The sequence below is a fragment of the Ctenocephalides felis genome, unplaced genomic scaffold, assembly GCF_003426905.1.
Source record: "Ctenocephalides felis isolate EL2017-DRISC unplaced genomic scaffold, ASM342690v1 CF-g0.4_SCAFFOLD_03707, whole genome shotgun sequence".
NCBI classification, from domain to species: Eukaryota; Metazoa; Arthropoda; class Insecta; order Siphonaptera; family Pulicidae; genus Ctenocephalides; species Ctenocephalides felis.
In genome coordinates this window covers 1-17,826 of record NW_020539861.1, presented here as the reverse complement: position 1 = coordinate 17,826, position 17,826 = coordinate 1, and the positions used below count along the sequence as shown (strand labels likewise).

General features: G+C 27.2%; 4 protein-coding genes across 4 annotated transcripts; 2 read left to right on the top strand and 2 right to left on the bottom strand.

The window, feature by feature from the left end:
• The first annotated feature begins 502 nt into the window (after nt 1–502).
• LOC113390906 (3-hydroxyacyl-CoA dehydrogenase type-2-like) lies at nt 503–1,422 on the top strand. Its single transcript, XM_026626933.1, has 3 exons — nt 503–570; nt 807–1,047; nt 1,283–1,422. The coding sequence occupies exons 1-3, from the start codon at nt 568–570 to the stop codon at nt 1,420–1,422; spliced, it is 384 nt and encodes a 127-aa protein (XP_026482718.1). The 5' UTR covers nt 503–567.
• A 5,091-nt stretch (nt 1,423–6,513) lies between these two features.
• Nucleotides 6,514–9,887, bottom strand: LOC113390904 (ero1-like protein). The gene is made up of 10 exons (XM_026626931.1): nt 9,666–9,887; nt 9,461–9,595; nt 8,313–8,426; nt 7,941–8,063; nt 7,742–7,881; nt 7,506–7,660; nt 7,182–7,443; nt 6,843–7,057; nt 6,692–6,773; nt 6,514–6,619 (listed from the first exon to the last, which is right to left on the bottom strand). Exons 1-10 carry the CDS (start codon nt 9,780–9,782, stop codon nt 6,514–6,516), a joined length of 1,449 nt encoding a protein of 482 aa, XP_026482716.1. The 5' UTR covers nt 9,783–9,887.
• Nucleotides 9,888–11,430: 1,543 nt separating this feature from the next.
• Nucleotides 11,431–13,759, top strand: LOC113390907 (snRNA-activating protein complex subunit 1-like). The gene is made up of 6 exons (XM_026626934.1): nt 11,431–11,656; nt 11,730–11,846; nt 12,229–12,449; nt 12,516–12,662; nt 13,042–13,155; nt 13,535–13,759. The coding sequence occupies exons 1-6, from the start codon at nt 11,514–11,516 to the stop codon at nt 13,705–13,707; spliced, it is 915 nt and encodes a 304-aa protein (XP_026482719.1). The 5' UTR covers nt 11,431–11,513; the 3' UTR covers nt 13,708–13,759.
• Nucleotides 13,760–13,803: 44 nt separating this feature from the next.
• LOC113390905 (GATOR complex protein NPRL2-like) lies at nt 13,804–16,918 on the bottom strand. Its single transcript, XM_026626932.1, is given in 9 exon segments — nt 13,804–14,124; nt 14,245–14,296; nt 14,771–15,009; nt 15,211–15,321; nt 15,385–15,518; nt 15,676–15,790; nt 15,852–16,044; nt 16,405–16,496; nt 16,563–16,918. Coding segments are annotated over 9 exon segments (1,221 nt in total). The 5' UTR covers nt 16,689–16,918; the 3' UTR covers nt 13,804–13,965.
• Between the last annotated feature and the right edge of the window lie 908 nt (nt 16,919–17,826).

Sequence of the window (17,826 nt, the reverse complement as noted above, 5' to 3'; positions counted from 1 at the left end):
CCTAGTTATAGAGCATCTAAATAATTTAATATATTTTTAAATGTTTTTTCATCCTTTGTGGCTTGAAATTTAATGTCATTTTCTTTTCAGGGCGTTGTAGGTCTTGTTACTGGAGGTGCTTCTGGTTTGGGAAAGGCCACTGTGGAGCGAATTGTGCACAAGGTGGCCGAGTAGTTTTATGTGATTTACCTAAATCAAGTGGATCTCAAGTAGCTAAAGATATTGGAGATAATTGTTTATATGCACCAGTTGATGTAAGTATTTCAGAAGTAGATCATTTTTAGAAAAACAATAGAGTTTATGCAGTTTTGAGATGTATATATGTATTATTGTAATTTTTCAATATCTAAGAAATCTTGGCCTAAATATTGCACGTCCAACTAACTTACATTTTGTTATTAGGTCACATCTGAAAAAGATGTTGAGGAAGCAATAGCATTAACTAAAGAAAAATTTGGTCGCCTTGATGTGCTGTAAACTGTGCTGTGCTGGTATCGTGTAGCATTTAAAACATATAATTTCAATAAGCAGTTGCCTCATAAATTAGAAGATTTTACAAAAGTTCTAATGGTAAGTGAGTCATAATTACTTAAAAACTTGAATGTAATGAAATCCAACTTTTTACAAATAGATGAATCAATTCTCATTTAACGGCTTTTCTAAGAATCGCTTTGCGTTTATTATCTGAATTTTTTTTTAAAAAAATATATTATTTAAAAGCAATAACATTTACTTAATGATTTTTTAAAAAATTGTTGCTTTACAGTACTCGAATGGTCTTACATTTTTCATCATTAATTGAATAGGTTAATACTGTTGGAACCTTCAATGTAATTCGATTGTCTGTTGGATTGATGGGAGTAAATGAACCTAATAAGGATGGTCAACGAGGAGTGATTGTAAACACAGCAAGTGTTGCTGCTTATGATGGACAGATGGGACAAGCTGCTTATTCTGCGTCCAAAGGTGCTATTGTTGGAATGACACTGCCTATTGCTAGAGATTTAGCGAGTCAAGGCATTCGAGTGGTCACTCTGGCACCAGGTATTACTGGAAATACGATTATTTAATTCTGAGAATTTTAATTTTTAACGAAAGAGAGTCTTCAAAGAATATTTAAGAAAGTAATTGCAATATTGAAGTTCTATAATTTAAGACAACTTCTATATTGTTATAAATTTTAGACTGTTTTCCTGTTTATTTCAAATGAAGAGTACAAGAGCTACTATTTAATGAGAATTTATAAATAGCATACCTCTTCTTAAGGCATTTTTTTTTAAGGTTTATTCAACACCACTTCTACAACAACTTCCAGAGAAAGTAAGAGCATTTTTGGCAAAAACTATTCCATTTCCTCAAAGACTTGGAGAGCCCTCTGAATTTGCTCATATGGTACAAACAATATTGAAAATCCTCTTCTAAATGGTGAAGTGATTCGAGTTGATGGAGCTTTAAGAATGCAGCCTTAATTGAAAGACTACTTTTAAATAGTGTTCATTATGAAAATATATTTTTTAAACATGGTCTTTTACATTTATACAATTAATATAAATATAGGAATTATCTATTTATACAAATAAATTAAATAAAATTGTTAAAAATATAGTATCAAAAAAATAAAATATGTTAAACATTTCATCTACTTAATCATCTTCAGTTCTTTCATGCGGAAATAATTTATTATAACATCTTGAAGCAGGATTTGCAAAATGATCATATGGATCACCTCTGTCTAAAACTGAAGAACATAATAGCAAAAAATGTCTGGCATCTGTTACATGTCATCTTATTGCATCCCTCCGATTTCTAAATATTTATGTTAATTATAAATATATGTATTTTGTCATATATAAATATTAGGAAATAAATTAATGTAAGCTACCTCTATTTGAACTCCACATTTTGGACATGGTTTCGTGCTATTGTTTTATAGTTTCTTCAGAAGCATGATCTTCTAATACCTTTTAATATACTTTTCACCATACCTTTTATTTATTTCTTGTCTATATTCATCGGTTCCGTTTTGATATTTTTCAATGACAGCTAATCTATCCTCTGAAAAAAAACGCATTTAATAAAAATATGTTCAAATATATATTTGTATTTCACGAAAATTTACTACACACATTTTTAGATATATCTCTACATAACACTCACCTTGTTTTAATTTGCAGGTTCCACACCGTGATATACCCTTTTGCAAAGTACACAAAAAGAATATAAGCAATTTGGACATGAGGCAACGGCTTCAGATGGGTCGTAAGTAACAGGATATTGGCAAACTACTCTTGGGCAATATATAATATCCATCATCGTATCTAATGTTTGACTAAGCATAAGCTTTTCAAATCTAGAAAAAATTTCAATTATAAGAGAACAATTAACAATTGAATTATTAATGTTATTCTAAACTTACTTGAGAAAGTTTTCTTGCGAAATTAAATTCTTGATTTGAGCTATGCTGATTTCTTGCTTGCAATTTATTGCTGGACAAGTAATGCCAATGACATTACCATCTTTAATTTTTGTTAATAAATATTCTGACACACATAATTTACAAAAGCATGGTCACAGCTATAATCAAAGTATAAATTTAGATTATAATAATTATTATTTCAAACCTACAGATCTCATTTTTGAATTGAAATTTAAATATTATTTAATTATAATATTTCACTAAACTTTCCAAATGATTACTTATTAATTAATCAGCAAAATAAATAGTATTCAACTTAAGTATAAACTAAAATCCAAATTTAATCTGAATGAAATATATTACCTGAATTTGATGCAATGTGCTCCTGAATTGGATACAAAACATATTTCACAAAATACATATGTTAAATTAAATTCTTCTAAAAGACATTTTTCATTATATTCTTTCAAATTAGTGATGAGCATGTCTATACTTCTATCGATTAAAACTCTTGAATCTTTTGAAGTTTTTTGAGAAGAAAATGATATATCTATTTTTCTCGGTATTGTATTTTATTCTCTTTTTCATATCAACATCTGAGTCATTTGTGGTGATCGGAGATTTTTCAGAATTTGTTTTTTTCCTTTGAGTTATATTAATTTCCTTAATTTGTAAAAATGTCATGGTTTCATGTTTCAAAAACTGCATCCATTTATACAAAACTTCTTCACCTGTTGTAATAATATATAAATAATATCTTCTACAAATAAGCTTAATTTATTTATTATCATTAGTTTTACTGGATCCGTATTCCAAATTTCATCTAAATAATCACAAAGCTTTATCAACTGTTCATGTGTAAGCCAGTTACAACTAATAACAAATTTCGGAGACACAGATTTTGGATAATCTTTAGGCAATTGAAAATTCAGCCTTATTGGTGGTAAATAGGAAACCTAAATAGATTCATGAGCAGACTTTAAACTAACTTTAATAATAAAATAATTAATAAAATCTTTGCTTTTTCTTTGGTGGTTGGCTTAAAGAAAGAGAATGTCCTTAATTCAATCAATTTGTAATAGAATTATAAAAATTATAATGTCAATTCGAATAGAATAATCTATAGCAAAAAAAAATTATAATTTTTATTTAAATTTTCTTTGTTCAACTTAAATAAAAAATATATAGTATCTTAAATAAAAAATTCATAACCTCCAAAAAAACTCACCGTTATTGAAGATGTTTATGTGATTTGGGATCAACAAAAAGACTTCAATTGGCGATGAATCCACGCATATATCGGCATATCCGACCTAATAAATAAAAAAATTTAAAATACTCCATATGATATATATGGACATAAAAACTTACAGGAATTTTGTCAGGAATAGAATAAGAAAACTCATTCTCCCCACATATGCTTCTAAAGTAGATAATTCGTCACACTGTCTTTCTTGATTCTCATCCATATTAGAAAAATATTATCTTTTAAACAATCTGTTAACGATATATAAAAAGTTATAAAATATAAAATACCATCATATTGTGCAATATTGAACTGTCAGCTAGCTGTCAATTCATATTGGGTGCATTCGACTTGGACGCTTACGCGCTGTGAGCGCTCACGCTTATAAGCACGAATTTTTAGCGTTCGATTGGCCGAAGCGCTCAGAATCGATAAAAATTCCGTTCGTTTTGGAAACTGTGAGCGTCAATAAGCATCAAAATGGCGGCAACTGGCGGTAACGGTAATTGTGTAAAATTTATTATTCTGGATCATTCAGCGGGATTATATAGAATTTACAAGTAATAAATAAATGAAATTTGGTTTGCTTATGCTAAATTCATATTAATATTAAAATTAAAAATTAAAATTATTTAAAATTAATTAAATTTAAAATTAATTAATATTAATATCAAAAAATATATGTGATATACAACTTGGCATTTTTGCGGGATTATAAAGAATTTAACAATTAATAAATAAATGAAATTTGGTTAGCTTATGCTTAATTAATAGTAATATTAAAATTAAAATTTAAAATTATTTAAAATAATTGATTTTAAAATTAATTAATATTAATATTAATATCAAAAAATATATGTGATATACAACTTGGCATTTTTGCGGATTATAAAGATTTAACAATTAATAAATAAATGAAATTTGGTTAGCTTATGCTTAATTAATAGTAATATTAAAATAAAATTGAAAATTATTAAAATTAATTGAATTTAAATTAATTAATATTATATTAATATCAAAAAATATGTGATATACAACTTGGCATTTTTGCGGGATTATAAAGAATTAAACAATTAATAAATAAATGAAATTTGGTTAGCTTATGCTTAATTAATAGTAATATTAAAATTGAAATTTAAAATTAATTAAATTTAAAATTAATTAATATCAATATTAATATTGAAAAATAATTGTGATCTACAGCTTGCCATTTTTGCGGAATTATAAAGAATTTGACAAATAATAAACAAATGAAATGACAGATAGTAAAACAAACTGACGCTCACGCTCACGCTGCCCTACCTCTGTGGCGTGAGCGTATGTGAGCGCAAAATATGTGCTACGAGCATCTACGATGGTGCTACGAGCGTACTTATGTGAAACTCACAGCGCCAAGTCGAACGATGAAAGCGCGCTCACGGCGCGCTCACAGCGCGTAAGCGTCCAAGTCGAATGCACCCATTGTAACTGTCAATGATATATTCTTACCGATGAATAGAGGGAAACACCATTTAATTTTTTTGTGTAACGGCCAAATATATTATTTTGATTGCTTTTTCACTGTTCATTATTTTTTTGTTGGGAAATGGGAAGTCTTTGTGTAGGTATTTTGTTATTTGAATACTTCTACAGACCAATATAAAAATATATAAATTAACGACGCGATTCGTCATGCATCAATTTTGAACTAATTTTAAATTGCGCTAGAATCCACTTTCATTTCATATTAATTTAAATGTTCAATGTTCACTAATGTAAATTTTTTTTATTAGTAATTGATATAAATGCGTTATCTTGCCAAGTCTTAGGCATTGAGAAACAAATTTTTATATTTTGGTCTCGTCAATATTTTTGGGGTGTATTTATCTTTTTATTTTCGGGTTTTTAATCTTGTTCTTTTGGAATTTCTAGTTGGTCGTAGAGTTGAGCGCGTCCTGCAGCAGTCATAGATCTTGTGACGCGGGTGCTCGGAATTTTGGCATAGTCTACAATTCTTTTCAACAAAAATGAAAAAAATCAAGAAAATACAATTATTCGCTTCATTATTCAGATAAGTTTTATAATTTAAAATTAAGAAATGTCAGTTACCTTTGAGGGTGTGGTTGTGCATCAGAATTTGAGTGAAAGTTTGAGTTTGAGTTTGAGTTTGAAGTGTCTAATGTCAGTTGTTCTGAATGGATAATGTGATTCGCACATTTTCTGGATCGATTCCGAAAAAAGTTTGTGATACTTAATACTATGAATATCAAAAACTGTTCCACCAAATATTGTTTTGATTAAACAATTTGGATCAGTACTACTTGAACAATATAGAAAATTATTTGAGTTCATATTAGAAAGCAAAAGTAATTATAAAAGTAGAAAAAAACAAAAGTATATTCAAATCATGACAACCAAGCAAAAATAAACCTTTAGCGGTAGTAAATATTCTGGTCACGTGACAATACTTTGGCGCTGCAGTTGCACGTCAAACGATCCCGCCATTTAAATTTTTGCGTTTCATAATTTTAAAATTATGAAACACGCGCACTTCATTTGAACTTAATTTTCCATATATCGACATTGAATTAAGAAAATACTAAATATATAGATATTAGTTTAAAATACCAGTGTGATATGTGTAAATTATATCTAATGCAAACGTTTTTTTTGTTAAGAGTGTTTGTATATTTACTGAAACCAGCTTGACCTAGTGGGAATCATGTATGAAGAGCTAGCAATCGATGTGAGTTAATGTTAATAATAGTTGCTATTAAAAGAGTAATTGCGAACATCATATTTATTTAAACAAATATTTTATAATAAACATCTTTGAATATAATAAATAATTAATAATATTTATATTAAAACATTATACCACTATGTGATGTAATCTTATAACTCGACTTATATAGTATGTGCTACCTTTTTTCTTGATTGTTCTGAAAGTTTCCAGTTCATTTATGCTCGTTGATAATCTAAAATATTATCAATATAATTTTAACTTGATATTATGACAGAGTTGTAATAAATTGTTTTGTCCTATTTACCTTCCAAAAGCATTAAATAGTGATACAATTTCAGTTCTTTGTAATTGAAATTTACTTCGTCCCAAAGTTACCAAATCTATTCCTAAACAAAAATAGTTATATTGTAAAGTACACATATTATTATTACAAAAATAAAAATCACCATTATTACCATATTCATCAAATGAATCAAATTTTCCAGAGAATAAAATTTTTAATGCTGTTCCTAATCCTTGAACTTGAAGCTTTCCCCAAAGCTTACACTTGTCACAACCCACACAGTCCATTATACGAGAAATATTTTGAAAATGATGTTGGAATTCTCTTTTTAATTTTGTTGTGTGACCATTGAACATAGTACGTTCATTAAAAGGAGTAGGAAAAGACCTGTAATAAAGTAGAAATAGAAATAATATTGCTTGATATTAAAAATTATATATTAAATATGTAAGCCTAAATAAATGGCTATAGTTAGTATATTGTACCAAAAAAGTCATATATAGGTACTTACTGAACCACTTTTAACAAATCGGTAATAGCTGCTTTTACATCTTTATCCTCTGATTCATTGCCAGTAAAATACTCTTCTCTTAATAAATAAGGTGCAGCTTTTGATAAAGCTCTTAATTCTACTAAGTATATAAAATATAAATTTCTTAACCAATGAGGCCCTTCACCATTGGTATAATCTGGATGAAAACGATGCCTAAATTCTTCTATATTAGGGCCCCAAAGTCCAGTTGTAGGGCCAACAAACCCTGGTTGTTCCTTATCTAAATAAATATATAACAAATAATTATATTATAGAGATATAATAAATATTTTTACACTTTACCTGATAATAAGTAATTAGCACATAAATGAATATTTATACTAGTGTGCAACCCTGACAGTACTCTATAAAATGCTCTTTTCTCCAGGCACATTCCATTCTGGGCCGATAAAGCATTATAAGGAATAAAAGAATTATAGTTCATGCAAATTTTTGGTCTGAAAATAAAATTTAACATAGAATTGTAAAGAAGTTCAATTCAAATTGAATTATTGAAAGACAATATTACAATAAAATACCTAAAACAATTTTCCATGTATATGCTCCTCCAAATTCTATTTGCAGAAAATCCTTTGTAACCCGTATACCTTTCAGGATTTAATAATAAATCTACATATTGAGCTGAAGGTTCATCTTCATCTAAGAGACAAAAATTATCCTGAAATTAAAAACCCAATAAATAAAAGATGATAAAAAATATTTAACAGGTATATTTACTTGTGCATCATCATGTTTAGCCCATTCTTCAAATCCTTTGTGAGCAGCTGGACTAATGCTCATATTTAAATATCCCAGTCTGGTATCAAAGTCATCACAGAAAGTTTGAGATTGATCTGGATCCTAGGCAACAAAGAAAATATGAGTGATATGACAGGTGCAAATAGATTACTCATAAATGAATCACCTTATTTCACTGATAAATGTAGAGATAAAAACAGGAAATTTAGTATGACAAATACTAATGAAGAATATATGTATACATATATAAAGATTAAACAAATTCAAACTATATCCCAAAATATGACTAGTAAAAATGGCATGAATCTAAAATATTATCTTAGTAAGAAATACAATTTTAAAAACAAAAACCTGATATCTTTGTTTCATTCGTTTCAGACCCGCAGGAATATCTTCTTGTTGGCATGCTTCTACATGGCAATGTGACATAGCACATCGACTGTCATCTACCCAAAATGGACATTTCTGAAAACAAACATAAAATTATTTTGTTATCTATGCAAAATATCTATAATTTATAGATAAAAAGTAATAATTATGTAGATGATTTATTATGAAAAACCAGTGATAATAGGTACATTATCATATTTCAAATGCTTACGTTCAAAACTACATATTTCTTGTATTCATTGAAATAAATATAAATGAAGCATTTTATTATGAATCATTTATATTAAATTAATTTTTAATGTTGAGATAAATCACTTCATCAGTTATTGTTTAGTACAAACTAAAAGTACTTAAACAATTTTGTATTAATCTTTTTTGAACAAATTTCTGATTTAAATTATGTAATAACAATATTCTTATTGATATAATAATACATGTATATAATAATACATGTAATGCCTGCGGGCATTTAATAATTAATATAAATAATAATAATAGCGCTTATTCTGAACAACATCAAATCTTTTTTAGAAATAATAATATAATGTGATACTCGAAGAAGGAAGACAGACATTTAAATGAATGCAATAAAAATATTTGCTACAAATAATTTGAACAAAACAGGAATCAAATTAGAATATGCAATGGATTAGCAAAATAATTTAAATTAAATAGAAAATTTTCAAATAAATATTTTGATTACTATGAAAATGGAAAGAAAACATTTACAGCATTTCAGAAAAAGAAAGTTCGAAAGCTAATATTGAATGTTCTACTATTGAGTAGGTATATTTAATAAATTTTATAAACTTTAGACTATATTATATGTTGCTCACATATCAAATATCAAAAAGTGTGAACAAAAAAAGCAAATTTTCAAACAGGTGCACAATTTAGTTCTACAAAAACAATTAACATCCGTCTATTTTATTTTCTATTATTATCGATACAATTTGCTAATAAAACTATTTTTTCAATTGTGATCTAGTTAATAGTTTGAATATTAATAATGATATTTGACTAATCAGCTATGAATCATAAAGTTTGACAATTACTAATAGAAAGTCAAGAGCATTTTATAATACAAATGATAATCATAGCAAACTTACCCGGTCTAGGTCCACTTTGTAAAATCTAAAATAATCTTTAATGAGCAAACTCTGTAGTCTCGGAAAGATTTTTTTATTATTGAAATAATCTACAGTATCAACCGTACAACTGCAATCGTCTATACTACCTTTAAGCTGAAAAAACGAAAAGATATATAAATTAACACTAATGATGATTGTGATAAAAAATAAATGAAGCACTCACTTCACAAAAACAGTCATCATTTTTATTAACTTCAGTTCCAAAATATCCTAAAGTGTGATTTATAACGTAAACTAAAAACAATGTCACTATTGACATTGACATTGAGCACTTGATCATTATTCAATAATTGTAATTCTGACTAGGGTAATTGAATATTATTATTCATAATTACTTCTAATATTTTGTTTAAATAATATTTCACATTAATTTTATGTTCACAGAAGCGTTCAACATAGTTAATCCACATTGTATATGAAAGTTTCTAATAGACGAACAGACACAGGCACGTAAATAACTGTTGATGACAGCACGGCAACAAACTTGCATGCATTACTTCACAAGAGAAAAGATAACAGTGCCGTAGGGACACGATTACGATAAAAAATATATATAATGTATATATGTGTATATATATAAATATATATATATATATACAAATATATATATATATATATATAATGTATATATATTTGTTATCTAGCATTTTTATTGTTTTATTGAATGGTTTAATGTTTTATTCGCATTTTTATTATTGTATGGTTTAATGTTTTTTTCGCATATTTGTCTGTTTTCTATTTTTTATTCAATTCTAAATTATTAAAGTAAATTGCCGGAACTTCCCGTAACAAAATGAAATATTCGAAGAATATTAAATCTTTTCAAATATATTGTTATAAGCACTAAAACTTTCACTATTCGTATTTTATAGACAAAATATAAGAGCTTATAAATTGGACAATGACGTTCATATAATTTTGCATAAAAAGTAAATGAACAAAACTTAATTGCAAAGTTAAAATTACTTATTTCAAGTACAAAGGTGAACTTTGGAGTTTTAGCTAGAATTAAAATTAGAATCCGAATTATTTTCGCTATTCAAAAAAATATTTTTTGTGAGGGGGCGTTCATTAATCACGTGAGGTAAGGGAGGGTTTGACAAAAAATCACGAAATATAATGATAATTATATTATTATTAATAATGGGATAATTTTGAATATCACCCATCATCATGCATGTATCCATATGTATCACCAAAGACTGGGTCGGGGTCGTATCACGTGATTAATGGACGCCCTCTAAATAAAAAAATTAAATTAAAATATTTTTTTTTGAATGATTCAAATCGGGTGCTTTGTTCTCTCAAATATTGCTATTTTTGCACATTTAGCTTTGTATGTCCGAAATGGCTGGACCTGTCCTTGCCAAAAACTAGCACGTCTCCCCATCAGTAGTAATCAAATGTTTTTTAAATTATTCACACATACACACACATCAATTTTTTCTAAGGTGCTAAAATGTTCAGAAACATTCAAAACGTGAAGATATGCATTATATACATGATGCATTATATACATGATGGCAGTATGTGGCAGTATGTTTTTAATAGCTCTTTTCATACTTATATTAATTAATTAAATTATATATATATATATATATATATAATTTATATATATATATATATATATATATATATGTATATATTATAATTATAATGATATTCCTAGAATAGGTGTATACAATTTGCAAATTGTTCGAATCTTTATATAAAAACCAATATATGTATTTAAGTCAAATAAAGCAAAAAAAATTGAAGATATGCAAAATTTTTCAATTTTGATTTTGGACAACTACTACACTTCATTTTTATTTTATCGATTAATATTATCTATAATTTGTGTTTATCTTGCGCTTCACTGGAATATCTTGTCATCTCAAAACATTGCGTAATTTGACAGCTGCTTAACAACGTGTTCTGTACTTATTGGCAATTCGAGTAAATTCGTTAAAACTTTCATAAAAATACTTATCTGAATAAATCTATAAATACAATTTGCTAAGTAATTAAAATGTGCGCAGTAATACCCCAATTTGCAAAAGGCTTCCGAGAAGATGCCACAAGAATTATTTACAATTTTAGGAGTGCTCCTGAGAGCACTTTTAAATGTTTTTCCGATATATGGAAAGAGATGAAATTTGCGCAAATATTTGTGTGAGATATTGGACCATATGTATTACGCAATTCGATTGCAATTAATAAAATAAATAATTTATTACGTTTTTAGTGGGCGCAATAATGCAGCAGAGGTTATGGAGATTTCAGAGGAATTTATGGATGTTGCTAAATATTTTATTTTATGTGTAAAAGATGCAAAAGTTAAAATAGGAGGTTTATTTTTACTGTAATTTTTTTAACCTTTTATGAGTATTAACTATGAATTTGATGAGGTCTACATCTTATAATTTTACTTCGAAATGCTCATCAAAAAATTTAAACAATGAGACCCAATTCAGACTTGTTCTTTTATTTGGAGCTAATGAATAATAAGAGAATTTTCCAAATGTATTGCATAGCATCAAGTTAATTTCTTTCTTTCATCATTAGTAAATGTAAAAACATTCGTAATTCGTTAATTAAGACAAGAGTATTAAATACTAAAAATGAAGAATATTTTAAATTTAAGATTGAGATCTAAAATTCTATATATATTACTGGATTAAAGGAATTTCAATTTCAGCTATATTTTCTATTTTTATGATTATTGATATGATACATTATTTCAGATATTCCCTTTACTATAGCCAGCCCTTTGTAGAATTTGCAAAAATTAGACTTGTGCGAGAGGAATGGATGCATTTGAAAGGATGGTGGTTAACACTAAACAGAACTATAGATGATGAACCAATATATATGTTTCTAAAGTTATATTATGATAATGCTTTCAAATTTGTATTTGACAGTCACTGTTATGGTTTAGAAAAAAGTTTTTATAAATATTTTAAAGGTATTGGTCAATGACATGTTACCACTTGATAATTTTATCGATATTAAATTTAAACTTAATTTGCAGAACTACCACATACTCTAATGATACCACATCATATAACGTTTGAATCATATTCTATTAAACCACAAGAGCGAGTTGAACTGAATGAAATATCTGAAATAATTTCTTCATTCAGAGAAGACTATAAAATGCGTAGAGAACAACTAAAATGTATGAAAGTTAAAAACGTTGTACACATATAATATGATATAATATATACATATGTGTATATATATATATATTTTGTATGATTCTGAATTTGATGTTGACATATGTATTAACAAAGTCTAATAATCGGGCATAACATCAATAAAAAACATGAATTTCTTTCAAAAATTTATTTTAAATCCATACGTTTCGGCTATAATCCTAGCCTTCATTCAGTGGATGAAGGCTAGGATATAGCCGAAACGTATGGATTTAAAATAAATTTTTGAAAGAAATCATGTTTTTATGATGTTATGCCCGATTATTAGACTTTGTTAATATATATATATATATATATATATATATATATATATATATATATATATATGGATGAATATTTTAGTTCCAACAAAATTGGAGGATTCTGATATATCTGCTGTGCTGCATAATTGTTTTGACGAGGGTCCTAAAACTCCTTTGAAACAAATTACTAGTAAAGAAGAAGAGTCTGGATGTGGTATGTAAATGGTGCATAAATAATAAGAAATGTAGTACAAGTTTTAAGCTACCATTACAAACAGTATTGTCTTTTAAGTACTCGAAAATGTGGTTTATCTAAACAAAACCAAAAATATATTTTATATGTATTCACAAAATTTTATTTGGTGATATTTTTCTTTCTCAAAGCTTAAGCTTTATTATGGCTTGAGTAGCCTGAGTAATTTTAATTATAAATATAAATATTTATGTATTTGAAATGAAGTCAATATAAATCATTTTTTCTCAATGACTTATCATAAAATGAACTTTTAATTTTATCAATTTATTAAATATTTTGTTGATCAATTAACTCTTATTCCCTGAAGTTAAATTGCATTCTTAAATTATTTATTCAGAGACTGATGCTAATGAAGGATTGGGTTCAAAACGAAAAGCTCTCAAAGAGAAGGCTTTTGGAGTAGAATCTACTGGTCGCTATTTGCAAAACTTTGCTGCAAATACATCAAGTTTTTCCACGAATTATTCAAGTGAATGTGATATGTCTGAGCAAGACACAGACGAAGAATAAATATAAAATAGAATTTAAGTTATTATTTATTAATAAATATTTTTTTACATTCTCAGATCTTTGATTTATGATGTAATATGATTTTTTGGAATGATATACTAAATAAGAGAAGAATAAATTACTCTTAAAATTAATTCTTATCGTATACTTCAGAACATAAATACTTAATATTAACAATACTGTTTAAACTACAATGTGTCATTGTATAAACCTGTAAGCTATTTCTTTTTATATCACAATTAATGCTTTTAAATATTCTTACTTATACAACATAAGTACATCTGGATCAGCCTCAATAATGTCTTCTATTTGCGGAAGAGACATTCCAATACTGCAGCATAGTTCATCAATGGATAATTGACCAGTAAACAATCTTTGCATATTAACTGGAGGGTCACCTCCAGTGTAAATGGGGTACTAAAAATATAATAACAATATAGCAAGATTGACCAGATTACACATTGAATAGTTTCTGATATAAACTATAATTAAGACGTATAAGTATTAATTGAAGTGTATCTCATAGCAATATTTTACCTTATGAACACATTTGATTAAATTATGTTGCAAGCCAAATACAACCAAACGCCTAAAAATAAAAATAGTACATGTCAGTTTTACTAATATGATTTTTTCTTAAAGAATTAAATAATATTTTGCAAACTAGCGCTATAATCAATTTTAAGAATTAAATTAAAACTATAATAAGTTCTCGCAGATAATCCTCTTCTGTAATGTTAACTTGTTTATAATAAGATAAGATATTATAATATGTTTCTTGCATCTCAATAATTATCAACTATAGTTTATAATTTTATTTTTACTTTGTTATTTTATTATGATCAAAGACTTAGTAATGGCCAAAGTGCATGGCAAATGCAAAATGGCAAAGTGTTATACATGTATAACTTGTTAATATTGGTTTTAAATAATTTAACATTATTGTGTAATTATAGTGTCATTAAAAATATCATTCCGATAAAAATGTTAAATTTCAGTATTAAACAACTATAATCCATAATTATTAATTGTGCAAAAGTTAATTTAATCAATAATTAATTACCTTTCATCAATATTATATTTATGTGGACTGAATCGCACACATAGAGATTTTAATGTTGTACCATTACCCATTGCACTATAAAATTCCAATATCTTGTTTAAAGAAGGTTGTAACCCCGTAGGTCTTAATGATATATAGTCTCTACATTTCTTCTGCAATTTTTCCTGAGACCAAATTGATCGGAATCCAGCCGAAACCATATACACATTACTATATTTTAATATTGGCAGTAATTTAACCTAAACAGAAATAGAGTTTTATGCTATATTAATACAAGTTCTTAAATATAAAATAAATTAAATCTTAAAAACATATTTGAATAAAAAATATCTACAAAAAACTGTACTTTCATGAGATTGAATATTTAAAGATATTTGCGCTATGTTTATTAAAGATATTTCTTCTTCTTCCTCAAAGATCTTACAAATATAATTACTCACAACACCATAGTAGACCAGATTTTGAATACAGGCTTTAACTAAATTAGTTTCCACATCACTTTGGTATGCTATTCGTGCTATATGATTAAAACCATCAATAAATGGAATCACCTACAAAACAAGTAGTATTTATTCAAGAATTCTTTAAAACGCATTTCATTTGTTATGAAATACTTGTTGAGTAGTTAAATCCCAGTCATCAAGTTTTGCCAAATATTCTTCTACAAAAACAGGAACTACATGATCTTTGACAATGGGTGGGTCTGTGGCAGCTTGAACAATTTTTAGGTAAATTGTGGTCTCTCCTTCTATAAATATTATAGCATTTTAACAATATCAGAAACACATAAGTTTAATTTTTAATATAGTTGTTGTAAATTTTGGCACTGCACATGGTGCACTTATTGGGGATTAAGTATTTTGTTCAATATACATAAAAAATTAATTTTATAGTTTTAGCTTTACCAACAACAGTGCATTGACGATACGTATTTAGGTCATTCAGTACTCTGTCCAGTAAGCCAAAATAGCGTGTCGTATCCCCATCTGATAAAAACCCAGATTCTTCCTCCATGGACGCCTGAAAAAAAAAAATAGAATTTAAATATAGAGAAATTTACATATTATTTGAAGCAAATAACAAATATAATAATATAATCATTTAGTTTGATTACTTACGAAATATTCTGCTAATTTTTTACCACTGGTTCATATTGTACTGACTTAGCCCACGAATCACATACAAAACATAAATTAAAATATAAGGCATTTCTGGCATATTTTTGGCTATCTATACGTAAAGGAAACCCCACAATTTTGTAGCCCAGAACATTACTGAAATAATTTTATATTATCAACATATTTTTACACAAAAAATACAGTTTAATTTCTATTATAAGTAAATTTATAATTTTCTAAAAAGCTATTGATATTCATAATTTTCTTTGAATAGTTTATTAGTTTTTAGTAGTATCAAAATGAATAAGGATCAATCTGATTATCAAAATTGAAATATATTTTATATAATATTATCTGTTAATCAAACATGTATATTCAAGATCGAATGATAGTTGTGATAAAAACGTCGATGGATCTTACGGTTTTCATGGGATTTAGATGACCCAACATAGTTTTATTGACTTAAAGTACAATTGAATAATAAATAAATAATATAGTAAATTAAATTCATCTCACACTGTAAGAATGCATCTCTGCAACTGAGGTTTTGGAATAATGTAAACGCTGACAGCATCAAAAATTTCTTTGGATATATAGTCATCAGGTACCTGATGTATAAAAACATTGAGGTTATGAAATTGTGCAAATTGGCAAATATTTTTTATTAAATTTACCTGGCATTTTATTTTTGGGCCTAATTTCGGATGAAACTCACACAAAAATATACATCTTATGGGGCCTTCATGTCCACAGCCCTCAAAATATTGAGCGGCAGGGGTTGTAGATGTGTCCATTGTCATTATTCATAGTACTCCAATGATCATTATATTCTTTATATTTATGTACATGACTAATAATTATTTCTATGTATACGTGACTCATTACAACTCAATAAATCATTATTTATTTTACGCCTAGAATAACTTTTTGAAATAATTTTTATTCAGCTTGTCAAACGTCATTCAAGACAGATCGAAATAGGATTTATTAGCTCCTTAAGCAAACAACCAGCTCGAGCTCGTCCATAGTTTTGGCGCGTGTTGTAACGTCAATAGACCTGTCATCAATTCTCATTGATGTTCAAAAATAACGTTGAATAGAAATGCCATTCATAAATTTATGTTTAAATTGTATAAATTGTAAAAGTGTTAAATTGAAATGTATGTGCACTCTTCGCTTAAGTGAGTTTTTTTATTAACAAAAACAATTAAAGTGTTTAGCGCCTACTTTAAAGAAGATACGTAATTACGTATCCATAATCTAAATGAGGTAAGGACCTATGCTTATTTATCTATGACTAAAGCCATATTTGTTAAATTTTTATATACCTTTTCAATATTTCAATTCGAGTAAAGAAACGCCACCTTCCTTACATATAAGGTTTTGCATTGGTGACCATCGTCCCGGTTTGGCCGCATCTCCATCTTGTGTCCCGGGTTGTTTTAAAAGCAATTTTTGTCCCGGTAATAATTAATAGGTAAATTTAAGGGGGTATTCTAGTGTAGAAATTCGAAAAAATCGATTTTTCATTTAATATTTTTAAAGTTTAACTATCTAAGAATATGGATACGAGAAAGTTTTTGAAAATTTGAATTATTTTCGGAGATATAGGCATTTTACTGACTCGGTCTCCATACTGGTTTGGCTTCACGCAAAACTTTAAATGCGTTTTTCTCAGAACTTACTTTTTCAGTACTGTTAACACGATTTCTGGAGTTCTACTCGACCAATTTATTTGAAATTTCCAGAGAGTCTTGTATAGATCTATCTATAGTCTAAACTAGAATTATACCGAAATTCCTATTTTACTATTTTTAAAAAATTCGAGAAACTCAAAAACAATAAAAAAAAACCTTTTTTTTTTCAAACAGTCACCAATTTGTGAAAAAAATTTTTTTTACTCATCGCTAGTTCAGCCGATTGCGACATCATTGTAGA

Coding starts and splice junctions, on each gene's coding strand:
- LOC113390906 (XM_026626933.1), top strand. Junction 1,048..1,282: donor GGTCACTCTGGCACCAGGTA/TTACTGGAAATA, acceptor TTTTTTTTAAGG/TTTATTCAACACCACTTCTA.
- LOC113390904 (XM_026626931.1), bottom strand. CDS start 9,782: ATGATCAAGTGCTCAATGTCAATGTCAATAGTGACATTGTTTTTAGTT. Junction 8,427..9,460: donor ACAAAGTGGACCTAGACCGG/GTAAGTTTGCTA, acceptor GTTTGTTTTCAG/AAATGTCCATTTTGGGTAGA. Junction 7,661..7,741: donor TACATGGAAAATTGTTTTAG/GTATTTTATTGT, acceptor TTTTATTTTCAG/ACCAAAAATTTGCATGAACT.
- LOC113390907 (XM_026626934.1), top strand. CDS start 11,514: ATGTGCGCAGTAATACCCCAATTTGCAAAAGGCTTCCGAGAAGATGCC. Junction 11,657..11,729: donor AAATTTGCGCAAATATTTGT/GTGAGATATTGG, acceptor TTACGTTTTTAG/TGGGCGCAATAATGCAGCAG. Junction 11,847..12,228: donor ATAGGAGGTTTATTTTTACT/GTAATTTTTTTA, acceptor ACATTATTTCAG/ATATTCCCTTTACTATAGCC.